Here is a 19,438-nt window from a genome sequence, read left to right as displayed (position 1 = left end):
GCCTCAACAAAAGGTCTTCTTCTCAGGCTCTTTCTCCTCCTTCTGCTGCTTCTTCTCTTCTCTAATGTTGCTGCTTTCTCCCCTCTCGACTCCCTCTTCTCTCCTGCACTTGATGTTACTCCTCCCTCCTCTCTCCTCCCCTCTCCCTCCTCCCCCCCACATGACTTCAGTCTCTCATCCCTCCCTTTTTCTGTTTTGGTTCCACTTCCTCTCTTCTCCCCCCTCCAGTCCTCCCCTCTTTCTGTTTTTTTTATTTCTTTACCCTCCTTGCCTTCCCTTCTCCTTCTTCTTCTTTGGTGTCTGTTTTGTAAACATCTTAATTTGAGAAACATCTTTTAATTAGAAAAGCACTTAAATGGCAGGAGGAGCTCATTTCTCCTCGCTCTCTTTCTGTCTCTCTGTGTTGATTGCAGATCGCTGTCAGGACTTCCTGTGCTAGCTGCGGCCACCACTGTGTGTGTGTGTGTGTGTGTGTGTGTGTGTGTGTGTGTGTGTGTGTGTGTGTGTGTGTGTGTGTGTGTGTGTGTGTGTGTGTGTGTGCGTGTGTGTGTGTGTCATAGATAACGTGGCGTGCTCTCTGCTGTCAGAAACAGGAAGAGTGGTAGTTTGGTGGTAGTTTTGGCCCAGATGAGAGAACCTTCCCCTGTGTGTGTGTGTGTGTGTGTGTGTGTGTGTGTGTGTGTGTGTGTGGCGTAAGGGAGAGAGAATTAAAAATGGATAACCATAAGTGAATAGAATAAATATTAATACCTTTTATGGGCAAAATGTGTGCTAGTTGTGTGTGTGTGTGTGTGTGTGTGTGTGTGTGTGTGTGTGTGTGTGTGTGTGTGTGTGTGTGCATTGATGTATATCAGTGTAGAGAGATGTAATTAAATTCAGGCTTTTTATTACAAAGCTGTTACAGTAAGCTGAAGCAGCTTACACACACACTCTCCCTCACACACACACATTGACCACCTTTAAAGTGCTCACAGTTCATGACCTTTCTTAATATCTTTATGTAAACAGATCTGACTCTGTTGACTCCACATCATCTGTATTATGCTCCTGTACATTAAAGTGATGTCACCATCAGCGTGATGGCTCAGCTTACATTTCTTTCCATTTCATTTCATTCTGCTCGCTCCGGTCAGGTTTTTAGGAGCTGACGTTTGATGCTTTGGGATCAAAATTCAAACGCCCACCGAGCGCAGTCACACGTCTGTCTGCTGAAGTCACACTTCATGTGTTCACGTCGCAGGCGCTGCTCGCTTCTGGTCCTCAGGTCTGATTCTTTGATTTGAGATCTTTAAAACGTGTTCAAATGTTTTGTTTGAAAGAAAGATGCTGAACGTTCACATGTTCATGCAAACTGGAGCGACGGGGCGTCTTTGTGGAGGTGTGCATCCTGTTTGGATGTTGCTTTGGGGAAAAGTTTCTGCTGAATAAATGAACTCAAAAGCAGATTGAATTCACGTTGTGAGTGCAGAAATGAAACGGGGAAAATAATTCTGTTTTTGTTTTGTCCAATAAAGACAAAAGACAGAGAAAAGATTTCATTTGTCCTCGTTCATTTCAAACAGCCCATAAAAGGCTGCGCCGACTATAAACAGCCACTAGGTGGCTCTAGAGCCAAAACAGAGAACAGTGACGCAACAGAGGGTGAAAGAGTGTGCATGTGTGAGAGAATGTGTGCGTGTGTGTGCGTGCATGCATGCATGCGTGTGTGTGTCTAAATAGGAAGGATGCAATTTACTGAGAGGATGTCATTACAGAGCTGGAACATGAAAAACTCTGCAGACACACTAGATAGCCCACCTGAATACACACACACACACACACACACGCACGCACGCGCGCACACACACACACACACAGATTAGGTTTTCATCACTTCTGGGGACTTTACGTAGACTTACATTCATTTCCTGGAGGCTTACCCGAACCTTAACCTCAGTCTTCACCCTAAAATCTAACGATTTGCATTTTGTCCCCACAAGTACATCAAGTCCCCACAATGTGACTGTGTAAAAGCTTTATGTGCCCACAACTTGAACACACACTATACCTGTGAGGACCTCCATGGGCCGTCACCCCGACCCCACCCTAAACGTGTTTGTCATTAACCCTCAAACTGTCCTTTGACGGAGCGAAGTTGGACAAAACGTCCCCACTTTCCAAAATGTCCTCAGGAAAACATCAGCTGAAGAGCACACACAGAGACGGACAGCCCTGAGAGGACAGAGACAGCCCTGAGAGGACAGAGACAGCTAATGACTAATCATGTTTTCGCAGTGAATGCAGCTGATTATGAAAACACCCGTCTGGCCTCAGACACTCGACCCTGGACGCAAACTGATGCTCCTGAAGACAAAAAGCAGCGTTACGTAACACATGAAGCGAATGTGTTATCAGCAACAACAGGCACAACAAAAATATGTCATTCATTTAACATATTCTGATGAAGCCGCCTCTGCTTCACGAGCACGCGGCGTCATTTCAAGTGAATCAGTAAACAGTGATTAAACTTTGGACGGAGAGCTTTTAGCCGCCGTCTCCTCCGAAACACCCAATCAGCACAAGCGTTGCTTCCTCGGGGAAACTCATTAATGCCGATCCAGAAGGTGACCTTGAGGACGAGCCGGGCACGCAGCACAAACAAACAAAACATTTGTTTTTAGGCAAGAAAAATAATTTATTTATAGTGATATAATAATTTCATCACATTGGCATTGCAGAGCTGCGAGGGAAGCGTTTGTGTGTGACGCCACCTCGCAGCCACAGATCACACCAGCGGATGGGGCGGGCGGGGGGAACAGAGGTTATTCAATACATACACGGAATATTCCTTTAAATATGTCTTTTTCAATGGGGAATAACAAAAATAGAATAATTCCAACAGCTCTGTCTGTCGCTCTGTCTCTACGTCCCTCTAATTATCATCTCTGTGTCTTTATAAGCTGCCTGTACAGCCCCTGAACCGGGGTTGAAATTGGAGGGGCGTTTGTTTCACTTTGTTTGGAGTCTCAGGAGGGTGGGGTTTACCAGCGGAGGACATGTCGCACTCCAGAGCCGACCCCACCCTCCTGAGACTCCAAGAAGCTCTTTGGCCCAAATCTGCAAGCATTACCCTCCTTTCACCCTCTTCATACAAGCACGACTAAAAATGCATTCATCATAAGAACAAACTGGTAATTTTCAGCAACTTTCAAAAGGAAAAGTTGACCCGGCTCCAACGAGACCGAGGAAGTCTGATCACAAGTCAGTGACGCTCAGTCGTAGTTTCATCTGGAGCAACAGGAAGTGACATCTGAGACGAAGGAACTGGTTTACAGGGAGCGGATCAGTGAAATTAAGGGTTTTAAATGTCATGTTTTGGAGCTCTGTGATGAGAACCGCTGCGTTACGGCGAGCGACAGCCAAAAGATCCAGGTTTAGTCCTGCGCTGGTCTGCAGTATTAAATGTTTGAAGTGCTTTAGCCATACTGTCATGTCATGACATCATGTGCTTCGTTAATAAAGTCTATCTGATTGGTTATACTCAACAAAACGGTCCAAACCTGACCTGAACCCTGACGCCTGGTTGGTGATTCATTCATTCTTTCAGCTCTCAGGTTCTCGGGTCTGAATGCGGAGGGTTTCTGTTACTTTAAAGCTTTTGTGGCCGTGGTCCTCCATCTTTGTTTAGCTCGTCCACATCAACCGTTCGAGGAACGTTATCCTTGCCTGAACTCTCCAACTCGACTCACAACTTTTCTTCATGTCGCTTAGCAACTCTGCATCGGCGGTGAAATCAACCCCGATCGATGAACGGCCGACGGCGGCGCCCTGCGCTCTCTCGCTTCCCGGCGCCTTCTCTCGCTTTGTGGGGAGGAAGAGGAGAGAGGAGTGAAGCTTTTAAAGCGATTACTCCTCTGAGTCACACGGCGGCTGAGGAGAAGGCAGAGAAGAGGTGAAGGGAGAGATGATGGAATATGTGGTGGTAATCCCCCGAATTCAGCAGAATCAAACCTTTGCTCCTCACCCTCACTTCCCCTCCTCCCTCTCACTCCTCCTCAAACAGATAACGGATTAAATATTCAATATATTTCTCAGCGTCAGCCTTCTTTTCACACTTTATGTGTTGCTAACACTGCTAATTTACTTTTACAGCCACGTCTTAGAGGCAGAGCTGCACCTTAGGCTCTTCTCATTGGTCGGTTGAATCTCCAGTGGGAGGAGTTTCTCATGCTGTGTTTGGGAGGAGCTAAAGCATCAATCAAACACACTGACGGCCAATTGTTCACTTTGTCGTGAAGTTGTTGTTAGTGGAAGAGCAGCAAAAATATGGCACATAGTTGGCAGTAATGTCCCAAATGGAGTCTTTGGCTCCGCCCAGTGATGATTAATCCAACCAATGACATTATTTCTGCCTCGGGGGCAGCTCTGCCTCTAGAAATACGAGTTAAACTCCAAAACAACGACTTGCTCTTCTCAGTATTAAATGAGTGTTTCCGTAGAACAGGAGCAGCACCCTCTGACATGTTTGTTTGTTTGTTTGTTTGTTTGTTTGTTTGTTTGGACCACCATCTACTCACTTCCCTGTTCAAGCCTGCTGAAGCACATCTACCTTCTGTTCACTCAGGGAACAAGTGAAACAACACTGTGGTTTGCCGAGCCTGATCCTGAAAGCGACACATCCTTCCTGCCTCCCTAACGCCCCCATTTTTAGATGCAAACACACATCACTCCACTGTTAAACTCTGCATGAATGCAGATTTGGGCTAATATTTGTTGAGTAAGAGTCACTTGAGGCACGTTTCATGGCGGAGACCAGATTTCCAGACTTTTCTCCGCAGGTCAGACTGAACATAAGCGCTCTGTTTGACACCTGTACGGTTGTTTCGGCCAGATTTTGCGAAGGTTGTGTTTGTGTGTGTACGTCCAAGGCAGCTGAAATTAAAAAAATAATAAAATGAAATAAAATAAACACAGCAGGCGCTGCAGCAACACGCCCATAATTCAGTATACAAGGCAAACAAACACAGAGTTTTATAGGTTTATCTTTTTTCATTCACTAAATATTTAAAACAAGCGTCACTCGACTAGTCATCATAAATGGTGATAATTTATGCATTTTTAAAATCTTCATCTTTTTTTCAGGATGATGGAATACCTGAAGGACTGCTGTAGGGAAGAGAGATGTGTGTGAAGGAGTTTCTTTGTTAACTCTCCTGTCGTTATATGTGGTTCCTCCTTTCCCATCCACCAGGGGGAGCTCTGACTCAATAGCACCGAGGGATAGTTTGCAGCCGGGGAGTGGAGAGATGAAAGGCTCCCTCCTCCCGCCACACGGTCCATCCGTGCAGAGGATAAGTCAGGTGGTACAGCTGAACCGCTGCTAATCCAAAGACCCTCAGACCGTCCACAGAGGGATCCAGAGCTGAGGTCAAAGACCGCAAGGTGTTTTGTTCACAGTCCCAAAGGCTAAAGTCCTTTATGTGGAAACACATTCAAACCCTGCCTGTTTCCATGTTTGTGCACAGATCCATTCATTCATTCATTCCTCCATGTTAATTCCATGTTGCATGGATACTCAAAAGGAAGATAAAGAAAAAGTATAAAAACTCAGAAGAACTAGAGAAGGCAGAAGATAAGCGCTGATAGAAAGATGTTTTTCTTTTCGCACTCTCAAACTAAGCACAGCATCTATTTTCTTAACAGTCATTCATTGACATTCATCCGGTGTCGTGTCGTCTGCCGAGCTCAGATGCATAGACTGAATGCAGAGAGGTGGAGGAGGAGGAGAGAGAAGAGAGACGGAGGAAGGGAGGAGAGGATGGAGAGAAGGTGAAAAGCAGGGAGGAAGGGAACGTGGGAAACGGGGCAGAGAGGCGATGCTACGTGGAAAAACAGAGGCCGTGGTATCCGGGGGAAGAAAGAGAGAGTGTGCTACTGTATGTGCCAGAAGAGAGGTAACAGGACGGAGAAAGAGAGGCGAGGCTGAATGCAAAGAGACAGATGGAGTGTGTGCTCCAGCAGCGATGAAAGGAGGAGGAGAGGAACGAGTGGAGGAGGGTGACGCGGGCCGCCGCTGCCTCCCTTCTGAGACCAAAGAGACGGGGTGTGAAAGCGTGCACGGAGGAGGGAGAAGCGAACTATTCCCGGAGCGTCACTGCAGACGGTCTCCCGAGTCTCTGTGGGGAGCTGTGGTGACCTGGTGGGGGGCTCCGGCGTCCCTCAGTCCAGAATCCCAAACTCCACCCGTCACCCCAGCGTCCTGGAATCCTTGTGCCGCTGTTCCATAATCCTGTCGGTTCTAGAATCCCTTTGGGTTCCAGAATCTTTATGGTTCTGCAACGTGCAGGTGTGTGTGTGTGTGTGGGGGGGGGTGCAGCGGGGTGATGATACACACGCGCACACACAAACACACACACGAGTCCAAATATGCACATGTAGTGAGGACTCATGCACAAAACAAATAAACACATGTACTCTCTCTCTCCCTCTCTCTCTTTACTCGCTCTCCCACGTTGTTCTTGGCACTTCCCTCTAATCACACATATGAACACACACACAAACGCGCACACACACGGACACACACACACACCGTTAGGTCCCCTCTGGTCTGTTTGTAGTTTTTAACAGTCCTTTGGTCCCGTCACCAGAGACCAAAATGAATAAAAACCCTGTTTAATAACCAGGCCTGCTTCATGCTCTCCGTACAGAAACTCCACAGGCAAGATTTCGTCTGCGCACACACTCGTATGAACACACACACACACGGGTGTAGATAGGTCTGTTCTGTTTGTCTTCCATGGCATTACTCCTCACTCTGTGCGTGTGTGTTTGAGTGTGTGTTTTCCCTCCATCGTGTGGCAGTTTGAAGTCCAAGCTGCTTGCTGCTCTGTACACTGTTTTCAGTCTTTGTGTCCGTGGATGATGCTCGTTGATAGACGCATTAGGTTTCTCTTTGTACATGATGCATACAGTACAGTCCAATCAGACATATATGGCCATCTAGCAAGAGTAGGAAAAAAAATCTGAACAAAGGCTGAAAAATATAATGATTGATGAGGGTCTCGGAAAAAAAAATTAGCAACGCAAAGGCTGCGTCATGTAAACGACCTCCGACGCCGAGGAGAAAGAAAAGTGCTTGTGTTCCAAAATGTCGTCCGATCGCCGGGTGCTTCTGTGGAATGTTTCGTCAAGGTCCACGTTCACGTTCGTGGCGTGAAATCTGTGACGCGCTCGTGCCTCGTCTTTGGCGGCAAAAAGCCCCCACGTGGTTTCTCTTTGTAAATCGCGCTTCGTCCGCTTGACTCAGAGTCGTTTTGTGAAGGTGACGCCGCTGATGCCTGCTATGGTGTCGCGTTCACCATAGAGAGAAGACACGGTCCAAGGTTTGGTGCCTCATCACAGCATTGATTATTTACCCTTCAATTCATGTAGGTCTACAGGTGTTGGTGCTGTAGTGCCGTTGGTTGGAGGTTTTGGTTGAATCATAGATGAATCATTTGGAAGTCTCGCATCTTCTGTTATTTCATTCATTTCATGGATTCATTTGATTACTGGTCTTCTGCGGTGTCCCAGTGGATCAGTATACTGGTTACAGATTCATTTACACTGACCATTGTCGTCATCAGGGACTCTTGATGTCTTCATCCAGGAGGAGCCACTGTATATCCTTATATTCCTGGTGTCTACTCCACCCATCCATCCATCCACTCAGCCTCCACACTGACCATATCCCCAATGAGGAAAACACGGTGCAGTGTTGAAGCCTTGCCTTAAAACCTCCACCTTCCATTGATAATTGAACAAACGTTGCTCTCCACTGATTACTCACTTTCCTAGAGGGACCGGTTTGACTGGGAACAATAGCGCTTCAACCGTGGGAGGGACCATTTTGTCCAAAAATGTGCTCCAATTTGATTGGACAGTGCAAATGGTCAATCAGTAGTTGGAGCGATCCGGTTGGACATGTTAGTCAGAGGGCCCCGTCTGCAGTGGGTGGCACATTGTAGAATTGGTTGGTAGCTTTGTCAACAGCAAACGGACCTGGTTAACATCCGTTAACAGTACTTCCGTTCATTGATCGTTGGGTTTGCCATTCCCGGATGCTGCGTCCCCTCCCTCGCCGGTTGTCGACGAGGTGGTTGAAAACTCCGTGACCCTTCGCGCCAGAGGGTTTGTGCTTTTGAGAAGCTCCATAGCAGAGACTCTGGCTCCTCCGCTGGAAGACTTGCTGCCTTTCTTCTGAAGCAGGGCCATGAAGTTCTCATTGCGGGAGCTCGACCTCTGACTGCTGCCTAAGGTCAGATTTCGGAGGTCGCTACCACTGGTGCTGTGCTTCACCGGGGACACCAGGCTCTGGCGGCTGCCGAAGGAGTCTGACGGCTCCTTACGACCGAGAACCTTTCGCTTAGACCTGGATGAAGAGAAGAGAAGGTTATTAGCAATGGTCGAGAATTTTAAGGCAAATTCAAATTCCTCACTGTCTGCAGCTCTTTCAATTCCTAATTTGAAATTTAATCCTCAAGCCAGATGAGCCAAACTCAGGATGTCATCTCTCCTTTTAGAGAATAAAAACATCTAAACGTACGTAGGGACTCCATCCTTTCTTGTAAGCGATGAAAACACTGACTCCTGCTCTCCCGCTTCTCCTCCTCCTCACCTTTTCTTCTCTGCCTTTCGAGCTATTTTCAGCATCATGTGAGGTAAAATTGTGAACACTTGTTGCTTAGTGACTAGCTGTCTTGTGATGCTGTGTGAGAGAGAGATTCTGAAAAAAAAGGATTAAACCAGAGCTGCTGGTCATGCACTAACCCACTATACATGTAGTGGTTGCTAGGGAACCTTATGCTCCGTCCGCCTCACGCCTTTTCAACAAGACAATGCGTCTCTGATCACATGCTCTGGGTTATAATAAGCCGGCAGGCCAGCTTGGTGTTGGCTGAAACCATTTGAGCTGCAAGAATAAGTGTGTGCTGTCAAAACACACAAGACCGAAATGCACTTTTTAACCTTTCCAAAAGCCTTTTGAGGAAAGGCCCTAACACTGTCTGTAAATACAACACTCCTGTACTGTACGGTCATATCTCAAAGGTGGACTGGATGTATGCATGCGTGCAAACCTGTGAATAATAGTGAACAGGTCTTCAGTGGTGTGTGTCGCAGGTGTGCTAGTCAGTAAGTCGTCATCTGTCTCCTCTGCGATGTGGAGTACCGTCTTCTCATTGGTTGCTGAGTCATCTGAGCAAGACAGAGAAATCATAGCAAAAGGTCATATTAATATATATATATATTTTGGAAATTTAATATGTCTTGCTAAACGCATCATATCTGTTCATTTCTGCAGGCTGTTTCGCCAAAGCTAATATTCATAATATATGTGTACGTCCCTTGCAATTAAAGTAAATCTGACTCAGTTACACACAGAATCAGGTAATAATTGGATAATAATGATGAATGTCATCTTCACTGTTACAAACAGTGGGAACCGCTCTGTTTTGATTTGGTCCAATTTTAGAGCAATTGGGCTTGATTTGCTTCAAAACCTGAGAAATCTCCTCTGGCAGAATCAGGAGGCTACGCATCAAAGGCAGCAGGGAAGGATCCTAATCAAATGCAGCAGCTCTGACGGACTACCATTAAACACATGCATATAAAATGACAAGGAAAAGGTCAGGAGCTCCACAGCTTCTGTCAAAACGAGGCTAAGATCAACCACTATTTATTAGCTAATATGCAAACGCTGCATGTAAGGTAGACTTTTCTCATTATGATTAAGCTCCACGGTGGCAAATAGTGCTTCTTCTTGGATCTCATATACATGAACTCTAAATACACAATCCTGCCTTTCTGTGACGCACTACTTTTTAAAGTTTGTTCAGCTTTGCTGGTGTCTTTTGACATTACGGCTTAATGAGCATGAGCCTGAACAGTGCAGACTGAAAACCAAATTTCTGAAAGCTTCTCCTAAAACGTACCTGCTCCAATCCCTGCGCTGGCCATTTTCTCTCCCAGCTCTGTGAGCGATGAATCCTGCAGAGACGACTGAAGAGACGACTCTTTTGAGCTCTCCTCGTCTGTTTCCAAGTGGTTCTCATCATGCTCCGGCATATCGGAAACACTGGGAGCACTGGGGAACTCCTCTGGTGAGAAGGCCCCCACAGGAGACCGAAGACCCACAGGGCTGTCGGCCTGTGGCGTCTGGCGTTCTGTGCTGCCATTGGTGGAGGAGTGGACAGATGTGGGAAGAAGTAGGACATTCGGCTTCTTGGGGACCGGAGGTGGAACCTGGAAAGAAACATCGAGTCAGCACAGCAATGAGTACAGCCAGGATGTCTCTCAAATAAAGCATTTTCCGAGAGGTGTCTTCCTCACCTTGGGTTTCTTTTTGTCTGACAGGTCTGCTAGACAGGAGATTGTCATCCGTGAGGGGAGTGTCTTGCTCTTGTCCTGGAGCTCTGGAGCCTCCTGGTTACTGCAAGGAGAAGGGAGCGAGCCTCCGTCCTCTGGACCAAGCCGGATCTCTGCGTCAAATTCAGGCTCCATCACTGGGTCTTCCAGGAGAGGCTGTGGATCTGGAAGAGGAGGGAGATCGAAGAGGGACTGGGAGTGGGGGAGGAATGGGTGATCATGGGCAGTTTGTGTAGCTGTGGCAAAATCTGGGAGAACACAGGGACTTGTCGCAGTTTGTGGTGGAGGTTTCTTGGGTTTGGGTTTCTTCATGACTTTGTAGATGTTGCCTAGAGGCACAGGTCGGTCCACAGGTGAGGCAGGAGGTGAGTCGAGGGCTAAGGGGGAGGTGGAAGAGGGGGAAGGAGACTTGAGGAGCAGGTTTAGGGGCCGCTTGGGCAACGGGGGCTTGACGGCGACAGGTGGTTTGGGCTTTGGTAGGGTGGGTGGCGGGCTGGGATCCTCGCCTAGGTCTCGGCCATGCTGTTCTTCTTCGATGGTGTCAGAAGCCCCATCAGGGCAGTCCTCCAAGTCACCACGAGAGACGGAGCGAAGCCGAATCGTCTTCAGCTCATTCTGGGTAACCATAGGCAATGCCTGTGATGAGCTGGGGCTGATTTTTCCCGGTTTGGCCGCTGTTGAGGTGTCAGAATGCCGTCTGCTGGCCTTTTGCTTTGGCTTGAGTGATGACAGCTCCAGGTGTGCATTTCCAGGCATCTCAAAGGACAGTCTAGACCTCGCAGCCGGGTCCTTGGGTGATGGTAGTGATGATTTCCTTTCTGGGATCTTTGGGCGCAACTTGCACCCTGATGCTCCGATCGTCCCTGCCGTCCCTGCTGCCATTTGACTGAGTGGAACAGTTGGGGTGGGAGTCTCCGACTGACTGGAATAGCCACTTGACGGGGACATAAGTCCTGGGGGTTTGAAAGGGGAGGATGCTTTGATGTCTGTTTCCATGGAGAGCTGCGAGGGCGAGGTGGCTCTGGAGGTGGAGGGAGAATCAAGCAGGGACTCCGAGCTGCCTCTGACTTTCATACATTCAATCACTGTGGTACCTGTTGCTGTGCTGGAGCCCGATAGAGACCTGGAGACGAGAAAAGAGAAGAGAACTCAGTGTATTTATAGAGGGGAGAGAAAATACTTCAGAAAACAAACAACCAGACAGGTAGACAGATTCTGACATAAAGTGTGGTTTCATTTTCTACCTGTAAGGGTCATTCTTCCACTCTCCCAGCTGCCAGTGAGTGGGGAAGGTCAGCTCTGTCTCTCCCTCCCTGTCTGGTGCCTGGACCTCCAGGCTTGGAGGTCCATCATGGCCTCCTTGGACCAGCTCCCGCTCACCACCACTGGGTTTAGAGGAGTAGGACGAGCTGGGCAGGAGGAAATCGGGCTGGAAATCTGGGAAGTGGTCCCGGGGGATGTGCAGACTCTTTGGCCGTCCATCCCGGTAAAGACCGCCTTCATGGTGGATTCTCCCCTCGGCTTCTCCGAGGTTCTTCATGAGAGAGACGCTCCTCACAGGAGGTGGCGGCTTGCGTTTGGATTTCTTCAGCGAGATGGAACGCGAGCGTAGGCGCAAGCGACCGTCGCTGCTGTAGTCTGAAGCTGTGACGGAGATTGTGTCTGTGGTACTGGCGCTGTCCTCGGAGCTGCCCCTCGGGTAGAGGAGGGCGTAGTTCTCACCCAAACCCAGGAAGTTATGATGCTGCTGTTGGTGGTCTGTTATTGCCATGGCGTTCCCGTTCCCTGTCGACAAGACGTTCCCATCCGGCTGGCCTAAACCACATTCTGTAAAGCAGAAGGAACCAGAATCTGTGGGTGTGGAAAGGGAACGCTCCCGGAACTTGAAGGCATTTGCTGCTGCTATAGAACGTGCTGATCTCTCCCGCCCTCTCACTACCTCCCCTCCTCCTCCTCCTCCTCCTCCTCCTCCTCCTCCTCCTCCTCTCCCTCCATCTGCTGCAGCCCCCTCTGTCTCACTCCTCTTCTCCAGCATCGCAGCTGCCTGTGAAATCCCTGGCATGTTATTTCCTCCTCTCCCGGAAAGGTGTGTCGACGATGCGAATGAACTGGAGTGCGAGCCCGCCGGCTGTCCAGAGCTCACCAGCATCACCCCCTCCTGCGAACCCCCTATGTTACCGATAATGCTGTGCTGTTTGGGCGGAACCGCTGGGCCTTTGTTCATGCTGTAATTGTAAGGCTCGTTCCACGCTCCGGGAGAAAAGGTGGAGCCCTTTGGTCCGTTCCAGGAAGCGGACGGCGTGTTCGAGCACAGCAGCCCAGAGTGGTCCATAGCTTCTGGGTGAAGTCGGTCTCGGTCACGCTGCTCCAAAATGTTATCTGTGGAGGAGACGACGAAGAGGGAGAATTAACCATGAAAGTCATCAGAGCAGAAGTCCAACGTAGTAGAGTTCACTGTCTTGCTTATGATAACAGCAGTAAGTCCTTAAGACCCACGGTTCATTGCATTCGATCTATCATAAGACGTGAATGTTGGCTCTTTTATACAAGTATTTTGACTCTCGTATGCATTTGTATTCATTATTAAAAGATTCATCTCAGATGTTCCTGCGATGCTCCTGGATTATACACTATCTTGCTGCACTGGGTCGAACAAATTACACAAATATCGTATTGTTATAGTTAATCTTCATTCGATTTAAAAACAAAATCCATTTTCAGCTAAACGGTAATTTTAGATATTCTGCTTTATCTCTCCTGGCCGCATTAAGATCTTACTCAGGTTCAAGTGTTTGCATGAAGTGTTTGTACCCTGCGATTGAGTATCTCTGTTGCAGCGAATAAACCGTTTTTGCATGAAAAGATCCTGGCTGCCGGCAACACCATCCTTCACCGAGCAAAACAGATTACTGCAAATACAGGGTGAAGAAATGATTAACCCAGTATTAATCTCAGTGGTGTTCTTTGTTAAATACAAAATTTGGTGGAAGAAAAAGAGAAAGAAACACGATTAAGATGTTTTCCTGCCACAGTGACCCCTTTTCGCACCGGATTAAGCCAAGTAGGAGTATGAACAAAACCAGATTAATCCAACAAAGCTGACACAAAAACACAAATAAAATCAGATAAAATTAATCAATCACTGCAAAATAAAAATTAATCTTTGATCTTTTTACCTTTGTGTCACTAAAACACAGATTTAAACTATCAGAATCTCACAGAAAAGACGTCATAGTCTCATCTCTCGTCCTTGGAGCCAAAAAGAAAGCCTGTGCTATGCTAGCATAGTTTCAGGTGACACTGAGTAGTGATGTTTAAGTTTGTGGTGACCTGTTCCTTTCTTTTCTCTGCCTGGAGCACAGTTTATATGAACAGCAATGAGATCTGCACCACGGCAACACAAGAAAGAATAAACTGAGAAGAAACACTCTGGAGGAGGTTAAGAGCTTCCCTGAACGGCCGCACACACCTGCAGGAAAGGTTGTGTCGAGGTCAGAGTGTGTCTTCCTCAGGGGGAGGTTCTGGTGGAAGGTGTCCGTGACAGGTTCCAGGGAGCGGGGCTGGTGGGGGAAGGGGTCCCCCGGAGAGGGGGATGGGGACGGGGAGTGCTGGAGGAGGTCGACACCGTGGAATTTCCCTCCTCCCCCTTCACCTGGAGGAGAAAGAGAGGAATGCGGGGGTCAGCGAGAGGAAGGGGAGGGCAATTTTACTCGACACACAGTAAATTCAATAAAACTCTAAATCCAATCACGGTGTCGACATGGCAGCAGGTATTCGATTATGGCTGTGAATAAACCCAGCTTGTCTCACTCAGGTTGAAAGAGAGACGGACCAAGAAGGACACAACGTGGAGACACTGCATTTGAATAATGCGGCTGAAACATACTGAAATGCATTTGACTGCCCAGAGTTCAAGAGGAATGCAGCTTAACACAGCGACGCTGGCAGCATGCATGAGCCTTCATTTTAGTTTGTGCATGGAATCAGTGTGATAGGGTTACTTCCTGTTCACAGGAAGTTCTGCCGAAAGGTCAGCAAGAAAGTTCTTTTCTTTCACGTTTTGACATTAAATTCAGCATAATGCCTACTTGTAACACAGTGCAGCCTTGTCATTTTCACCAAACGACATCATTTTCATTCAGTGATTACTTACAATCACTTCCACTCTGCAGTTTTTTTTGTTACATCATTAAAACTCTGAACTTCCGGCAGATGTTTCACAATAAAACACCGCGAGGGAACGGAGGGATCATGCCCACTAAAGTGCTGTAATACTGAAACATCTGTGCGATGTAGTACTCATCAGGATGTAAAATTCAAACTCGATGAATTCATCAAACCCAAACTCAGATTACCTGGAGCCCACTGGCCTAACTGTTCCCTCCAAATGTGAAATGAAGACTTCCTTTTAACCCTCAGATTTGCTCGGCGGTGGCCTTACGAAATGGTTTGCTTGAGGATTTCTGGACTTCTTGCCTCCTGATTGTTGGTTTTACAGGTTTCTTGTCAAGTGTCACATGACAGTGGTGTAACTGTCTCGTTCTTCCTGTGCAGTCTATTTTTAATCCAGTGATTTACAGCAGATGCTGCTGAGAAACCTGCTGTTCTGTTGTATTTGTGTCCTTGTGATGTCTCGTCTGGGTGGACAGTAATCCAGTGAGGCAGCAGGTAACTACTTGATTACAATGACATGCAGTGGCGTCTCTCACCTGGCTGCATAACTCAGCCAGGCTTCTATTAAGCCATCAGCTTCGTTTTATTGCAGCAGTCATATTGGATGCAGCCTACTGCCGAAATTGATCTCCTACAACAAAATGATGCCGTTCGGTGAAGTTTTCTTCTCATCGGTGAGGAAAGACTGGGATGTTCAATCCGACAGACAAAAAACACACACTCAAGCACACACATAAAATCAATGAGGCAAAACAGGAGATGAATCAAATGAAGTGGAATCGATGAAAAAGTGTGCTGGCGTTGTGCCACCAGCGCCAAAACAACCCGACTTAAAGGAACAATGCAGCATTTATCGTGCTGCCGCTGACTTTAACGGCTATCGGCGAGCAAAACAAAGCAAAACGCCGACACGCTGCCTTTTGTTCTGTCGTCATTGTTTTGTCAAATTCAATAATGCTTCTTTTACGAACCATAAAGCAACGTGGTGATGAATGCAAAGCCAAAAACAAAGTGTAGAAACAGCGTGAGGCTCGATCTTCACGCCTCCCACAAAGTCAATGAACCCTCCTCTTCCTGTCTGTGTGTCCGTCCCCCTCCGGAGGGGGTTTCAGTCACAAACGTCTCCACCCCGCCCTCCTTCCATTTCGCTTCCACTTGTGTCCCCGTTGCAGCGCCGCGTATGAATTATACATCCAAGCATTGAACAACGCAGAATTAGAAATGTTTGAGAGAGCAAAGAGTAAGCTAACAGACGCGACATGATAACACTCCCAGCACAAAACAACTGCAGTGAGGAAAAAAACAACCAATTAAGATCACTGACGCAGGTTTTATCCAATTATCCAGAACAAATTGTGAGTTTTGCCACGGAGCAAAGCTCACCATGCACTGTTACACTGTTGCTCATCCAGCTGAATCCAGCCGGTTTCCACCTCTGACCACGGCCTCATCAGTGATGGAGGTGAGGCGCCTTTGCAGCCAATGGAAATCACTTATCAAACTCATTAAAGGGACGAGCCACTCTCCTCAGTTCTGTTAAGGGTTGATGAATCAGAGCTGAGGATAATGATTATCTGTTAACACATGGAACTCATCTACAACTATGTTAACTGCATTATAAAACAGCACATCAAGCTTCAGATGGTAAAAAAAGACTGAAAAGGTTGACGGCTGCAGGCTGGACGTGTTTGCAGAGATGGAACCGACAGCTCGTTGAGGATCAACATTACATTAAAACTATTGAGGTAGTCCAGCAAGTCTGATCCAGATCACTTGAGGTGACCACATTTGGCCTCTTGCCTTGTTTAAAGTCAGCTCTGTGCGTAGAGACACACGGACAATAGAAAAGCCTGCGTGTCTGGTTGGACGGAGAAACACAGCTGCTTTTAAACATTTTGAAAGACTTGGGTTGCGTTGGTTAACTGGAGTATGTGCGGCTGCATGTAAACAGGAATATTAGTGGAATATCTATTTTCATTAGCTTCGTAAACAGCTTAGTATAATAAGACAAAAAATGGAATATTTGTGCATGAAATCGTATTCATTGTTAGCCCAAATCCAATTACTGTAGAGCTAGTTGCTCATTAAACATGTTTCAGCTGATTTTCAGTTCAATTCAGCTAAAAAATGAAACTTTTTCCACATGCGGCTAAGCCTCGCAGCGACGACACGTCCAGTCATCTGAATCTGCCTCATGATGAAACACCGACTGCGAAGTCTTCTGACCCGCAAGTCACGACTGAATGATGAAAGCTAGGAGGGCTGGGAGCGTCTCCAACAGGTGCTGATGTTTTTTGCACAGAAGCCAGAAATCTCATTTCCTGGTTAGATAAAAAATAAATCACTGGTTTAATGGAGCCTCATCAGCTCTGGCTGATGCGTGTCATGCAGAGTTACCGGAGTAAAGAAGAACCTTCCTGACGCTTTAACATTTGGGGATCTTTCCACCTGTTCCTCTGCTTCTGTCTCTTTATCTTTTTACCTCTCCATCTCTTCAGCCATCTACCAGCATCAGTCATTCATCCATTTTTCCAACAATCTGTCAGTTTAGCTCATTCACTGAGAGCCATTCAGCGGCCATTGCATGAATAAATGAGTGTTTGGGCTGAGCTGTGACTCAGCCAATGAGCAGGGCTAAAGATGACTTCCTGTCTGGCTGTCATGCATTCAGCCACTTCCTGCTGGACTGCATGTCCCTTTAATCCCGCATTCATCTGGCAAAGTGGCAGCTTTGCAGTCTCTTTGGGCGACAAACACGTCACCTTCATACGTGCACACGGTCACGTTTGCTGCCGCCTTCCTTTCAGAACGGCGTCCTCGTTCTCGGTCGGCCTCGTGTCTGACAGAGCTGGCGCTCCGAGGTTGGGAGTCTTTGTGTTGCTCCGGCAGCCATAAATAATAGACACTATTTCAACTATCAGCAGCCTTCACCACAGAGACAGGGTGATGATTCATTCATCATAATGTCTCTTCGGCACGGCCCTGCTTTGCCGCCTGCTGGGAGCGCTCAGGCAGCTGTGGACGAGCTGGACTCTTGTCCTGAATCAAAGGACACGGCTTTAATCCCCCCAAGTCAAAAACTCCTCCGTTGACTTCATCACTTTCTGAGCCACAGCGCCTCCCCTGTCAGTGCTTTGACATCAAAATGCAATCAGGAGTGGGACACACAGAATTTTTAAAGTGATGAAGATCCTTGCCTCTAAATGACGATCCCGGTCTCATTCCCAAGACATGAAACACCAGCGTTTTGTCCCACCCTTTGGTGTCTCACACGGTGCCCTTCAGCTTGTGTAAGATGCACCAGACTTTCCACTAACTCCAGCGTAAACCCGTCTGTGGCGATAGATGCTCATAACAACTGAGCTACATGAGACCTTTTCCAACTATCTTTCCCTAAACTTAGAAAGAATTGGAATTTGATGACCCTTGAATGAGAACTTGTCTTCAGGCTGACTTCCATCTTGGAAACAGCGGTTGACGAATGATGAATGACGCTGAAGAGGACCGTGCGATACAGTCCAAAGCTCCACAGCATGGAGACCTTTTTTGTGAACTGCTCTTTTCAAGGTGCGAACATGAACTTCTAAGCGTGCAGTGACAGCTGATGAAGGCCATGTGATGCAGTTGAAAGAGAATAATTGGGGTAACAAACAGATAATGTCAGAATAACGGCAGTAAGCCAATGCAAAATCAACTACTAATGACAGAAAAACAATAAATAACAGCATAAATAGTCTGAGCTTTTGACTTTAGCTGTGATTTTGGGCTTTACACATAAAACTGAATCCTGAATATCAAAGACAAACAGCCCAAATCCACACTGCACCGGATGTATTGCTGATTGAACAATGTGTAAATGCCTCTGTTTATTTGATCTTCTTCACTTCATCAGAGGTCATATCACGGTTTTTCTGTGGCGGCCTGCCTGCAGCTCTACTGTACAGACCCAAAATGAACCTAAGACAGCCATAACTCATGCGGGCGACGGGTTTTTAAAGTTTAAAACCCTGCTGGATTGAATTAGAGATGCATTCATGCTGCTGCCCGGCGACGGATTCTCGTGACAAAGGGCAGGATGTGCAGCCAATGGGATTTGCTGCAGTCCTGAAAAGTTCCTCCCCTGTCAGACTCCTGGTAGACGGAGGCGTTCCAGGTAAACCGAGCGGATTAGAGCGTCTGCGGCTCGGCAGCATGAAGCCTGCCTGTGCTCCCTTCACTGACTCTCTGCGTTCAGAACCGCATTAACAAAACGCCTCTTAGCAAAAATGCCCAAATTTGCAAGCTATTAACGCGCCTGTCTGCCAGCCAGTGTTGTTTAAGAATCGATCATATTTCACATTGCACTTTGACTCCAAAACACTATTTTCCTTGATTAGAAAACATGCCAATCATTCAGCATTTCTCATTTTAACCAGGTGAAAATCCAAAAACACGATGTGACTGAATCTACAAACCCTCTTCCTGTCCGCCTCGCTGCCGTTCAGTCTGCTTGTTTTCACTCAGGAAAGTAATCAGCTAACTGCTACAACCTCTGTCTGCCTTTTCCTTTCCACCTGCTCGTCCTTGCAATGTCACGAGCCGCTTGTGTTTCAGTTCACAACCACGAAGTTCAACATTTAGACGATCCCTGTTTTTCACACCGAGGGAAATCAACAGATGGTCTTCAAACGTCTGCGATGTTAAAATTAATGAATGAAATCCCAAAATAACATCAGCAGCTCGTGTGCGCAAACCAAACTAGACACATATTTTTACAATTTTAGTTAAATGCGCCGAAAGTTGATCAAATCTTCCGAATTCACGCCGTGAGAGCAAAGCAGACGATAAGCATACATCCATAAACGTCTTACCCTGTCTGTCCGCCTGTCTGTCTCTCAGCCTG

The 19,438-nt window shown here is 47.2% G+C and overlaps 1 protein-coding gene across 3 annotated transcripts in view; it reads right to left on the bottom strand.

The window, feature by feature from the left end:
• Positions 1 to 2,649: 2,649 nt before the first annotated feature.
• nhsl2 (NHS-like 2) overlaps positions 2,650 to 19,438 on the bottom strand; it is a 122,337-nt gene continuing 105,548 nt past the window's right edge. For all 3 annotated transcript variants that reach the window (XM_070993060.1, XM_070993061.1, XM_070993062.1), the window contains exons 5-10: positions 13,853 to 14,035; positions 11,628 to 12,762; positions 10,348 to 11,506; positions 9,951 to 10,260; positions 9,096 to 9,213; positions 2,650 to 8,389 (exon numbers count right to left, since the gene is read on the bottom strand). In XM_070993060.1, coding sequence (XP_070849161.1) covers positions 8,050 to 8,389; positions 9,096 to 9,213; positions 9,951 to 10,260; positions 10,348 to 11,506; positions 11,628 to 12,762; positions 13,853 to 14,035 — 3,245 coding nt within the window. In that variant the 3' untranslated portion in view covers positions 2,650 to 8,049. The remainder of the gene's footprint in view (positions 8,390 to 9,095; positions 9,214 to 9,950; positions 10,261 to 10,347; positions 11,507 to 11,627; positions 12,763 to 13,852; positions 14,036 to 19,438) is intronic.

This window comes from Chaetodon trifascialis, chromosome 23, assembly GCF_039877785.1.
Source record: "Chaetodon trifascialis isolate fChaTrf1 chromosome 23, fChaTrf1.hap1, whole genome shotgun sequence".
Lineage (NCBI taxonomy): Eukaryota > Metazoa > Chordata > Actinopteri > Chaetodontiformes > Chaetodontidae > Chaetodon > Chaetodon trifascialis.
This window is presented reverse-complemented; position numbering and strand designations above follow the sequence as displayed.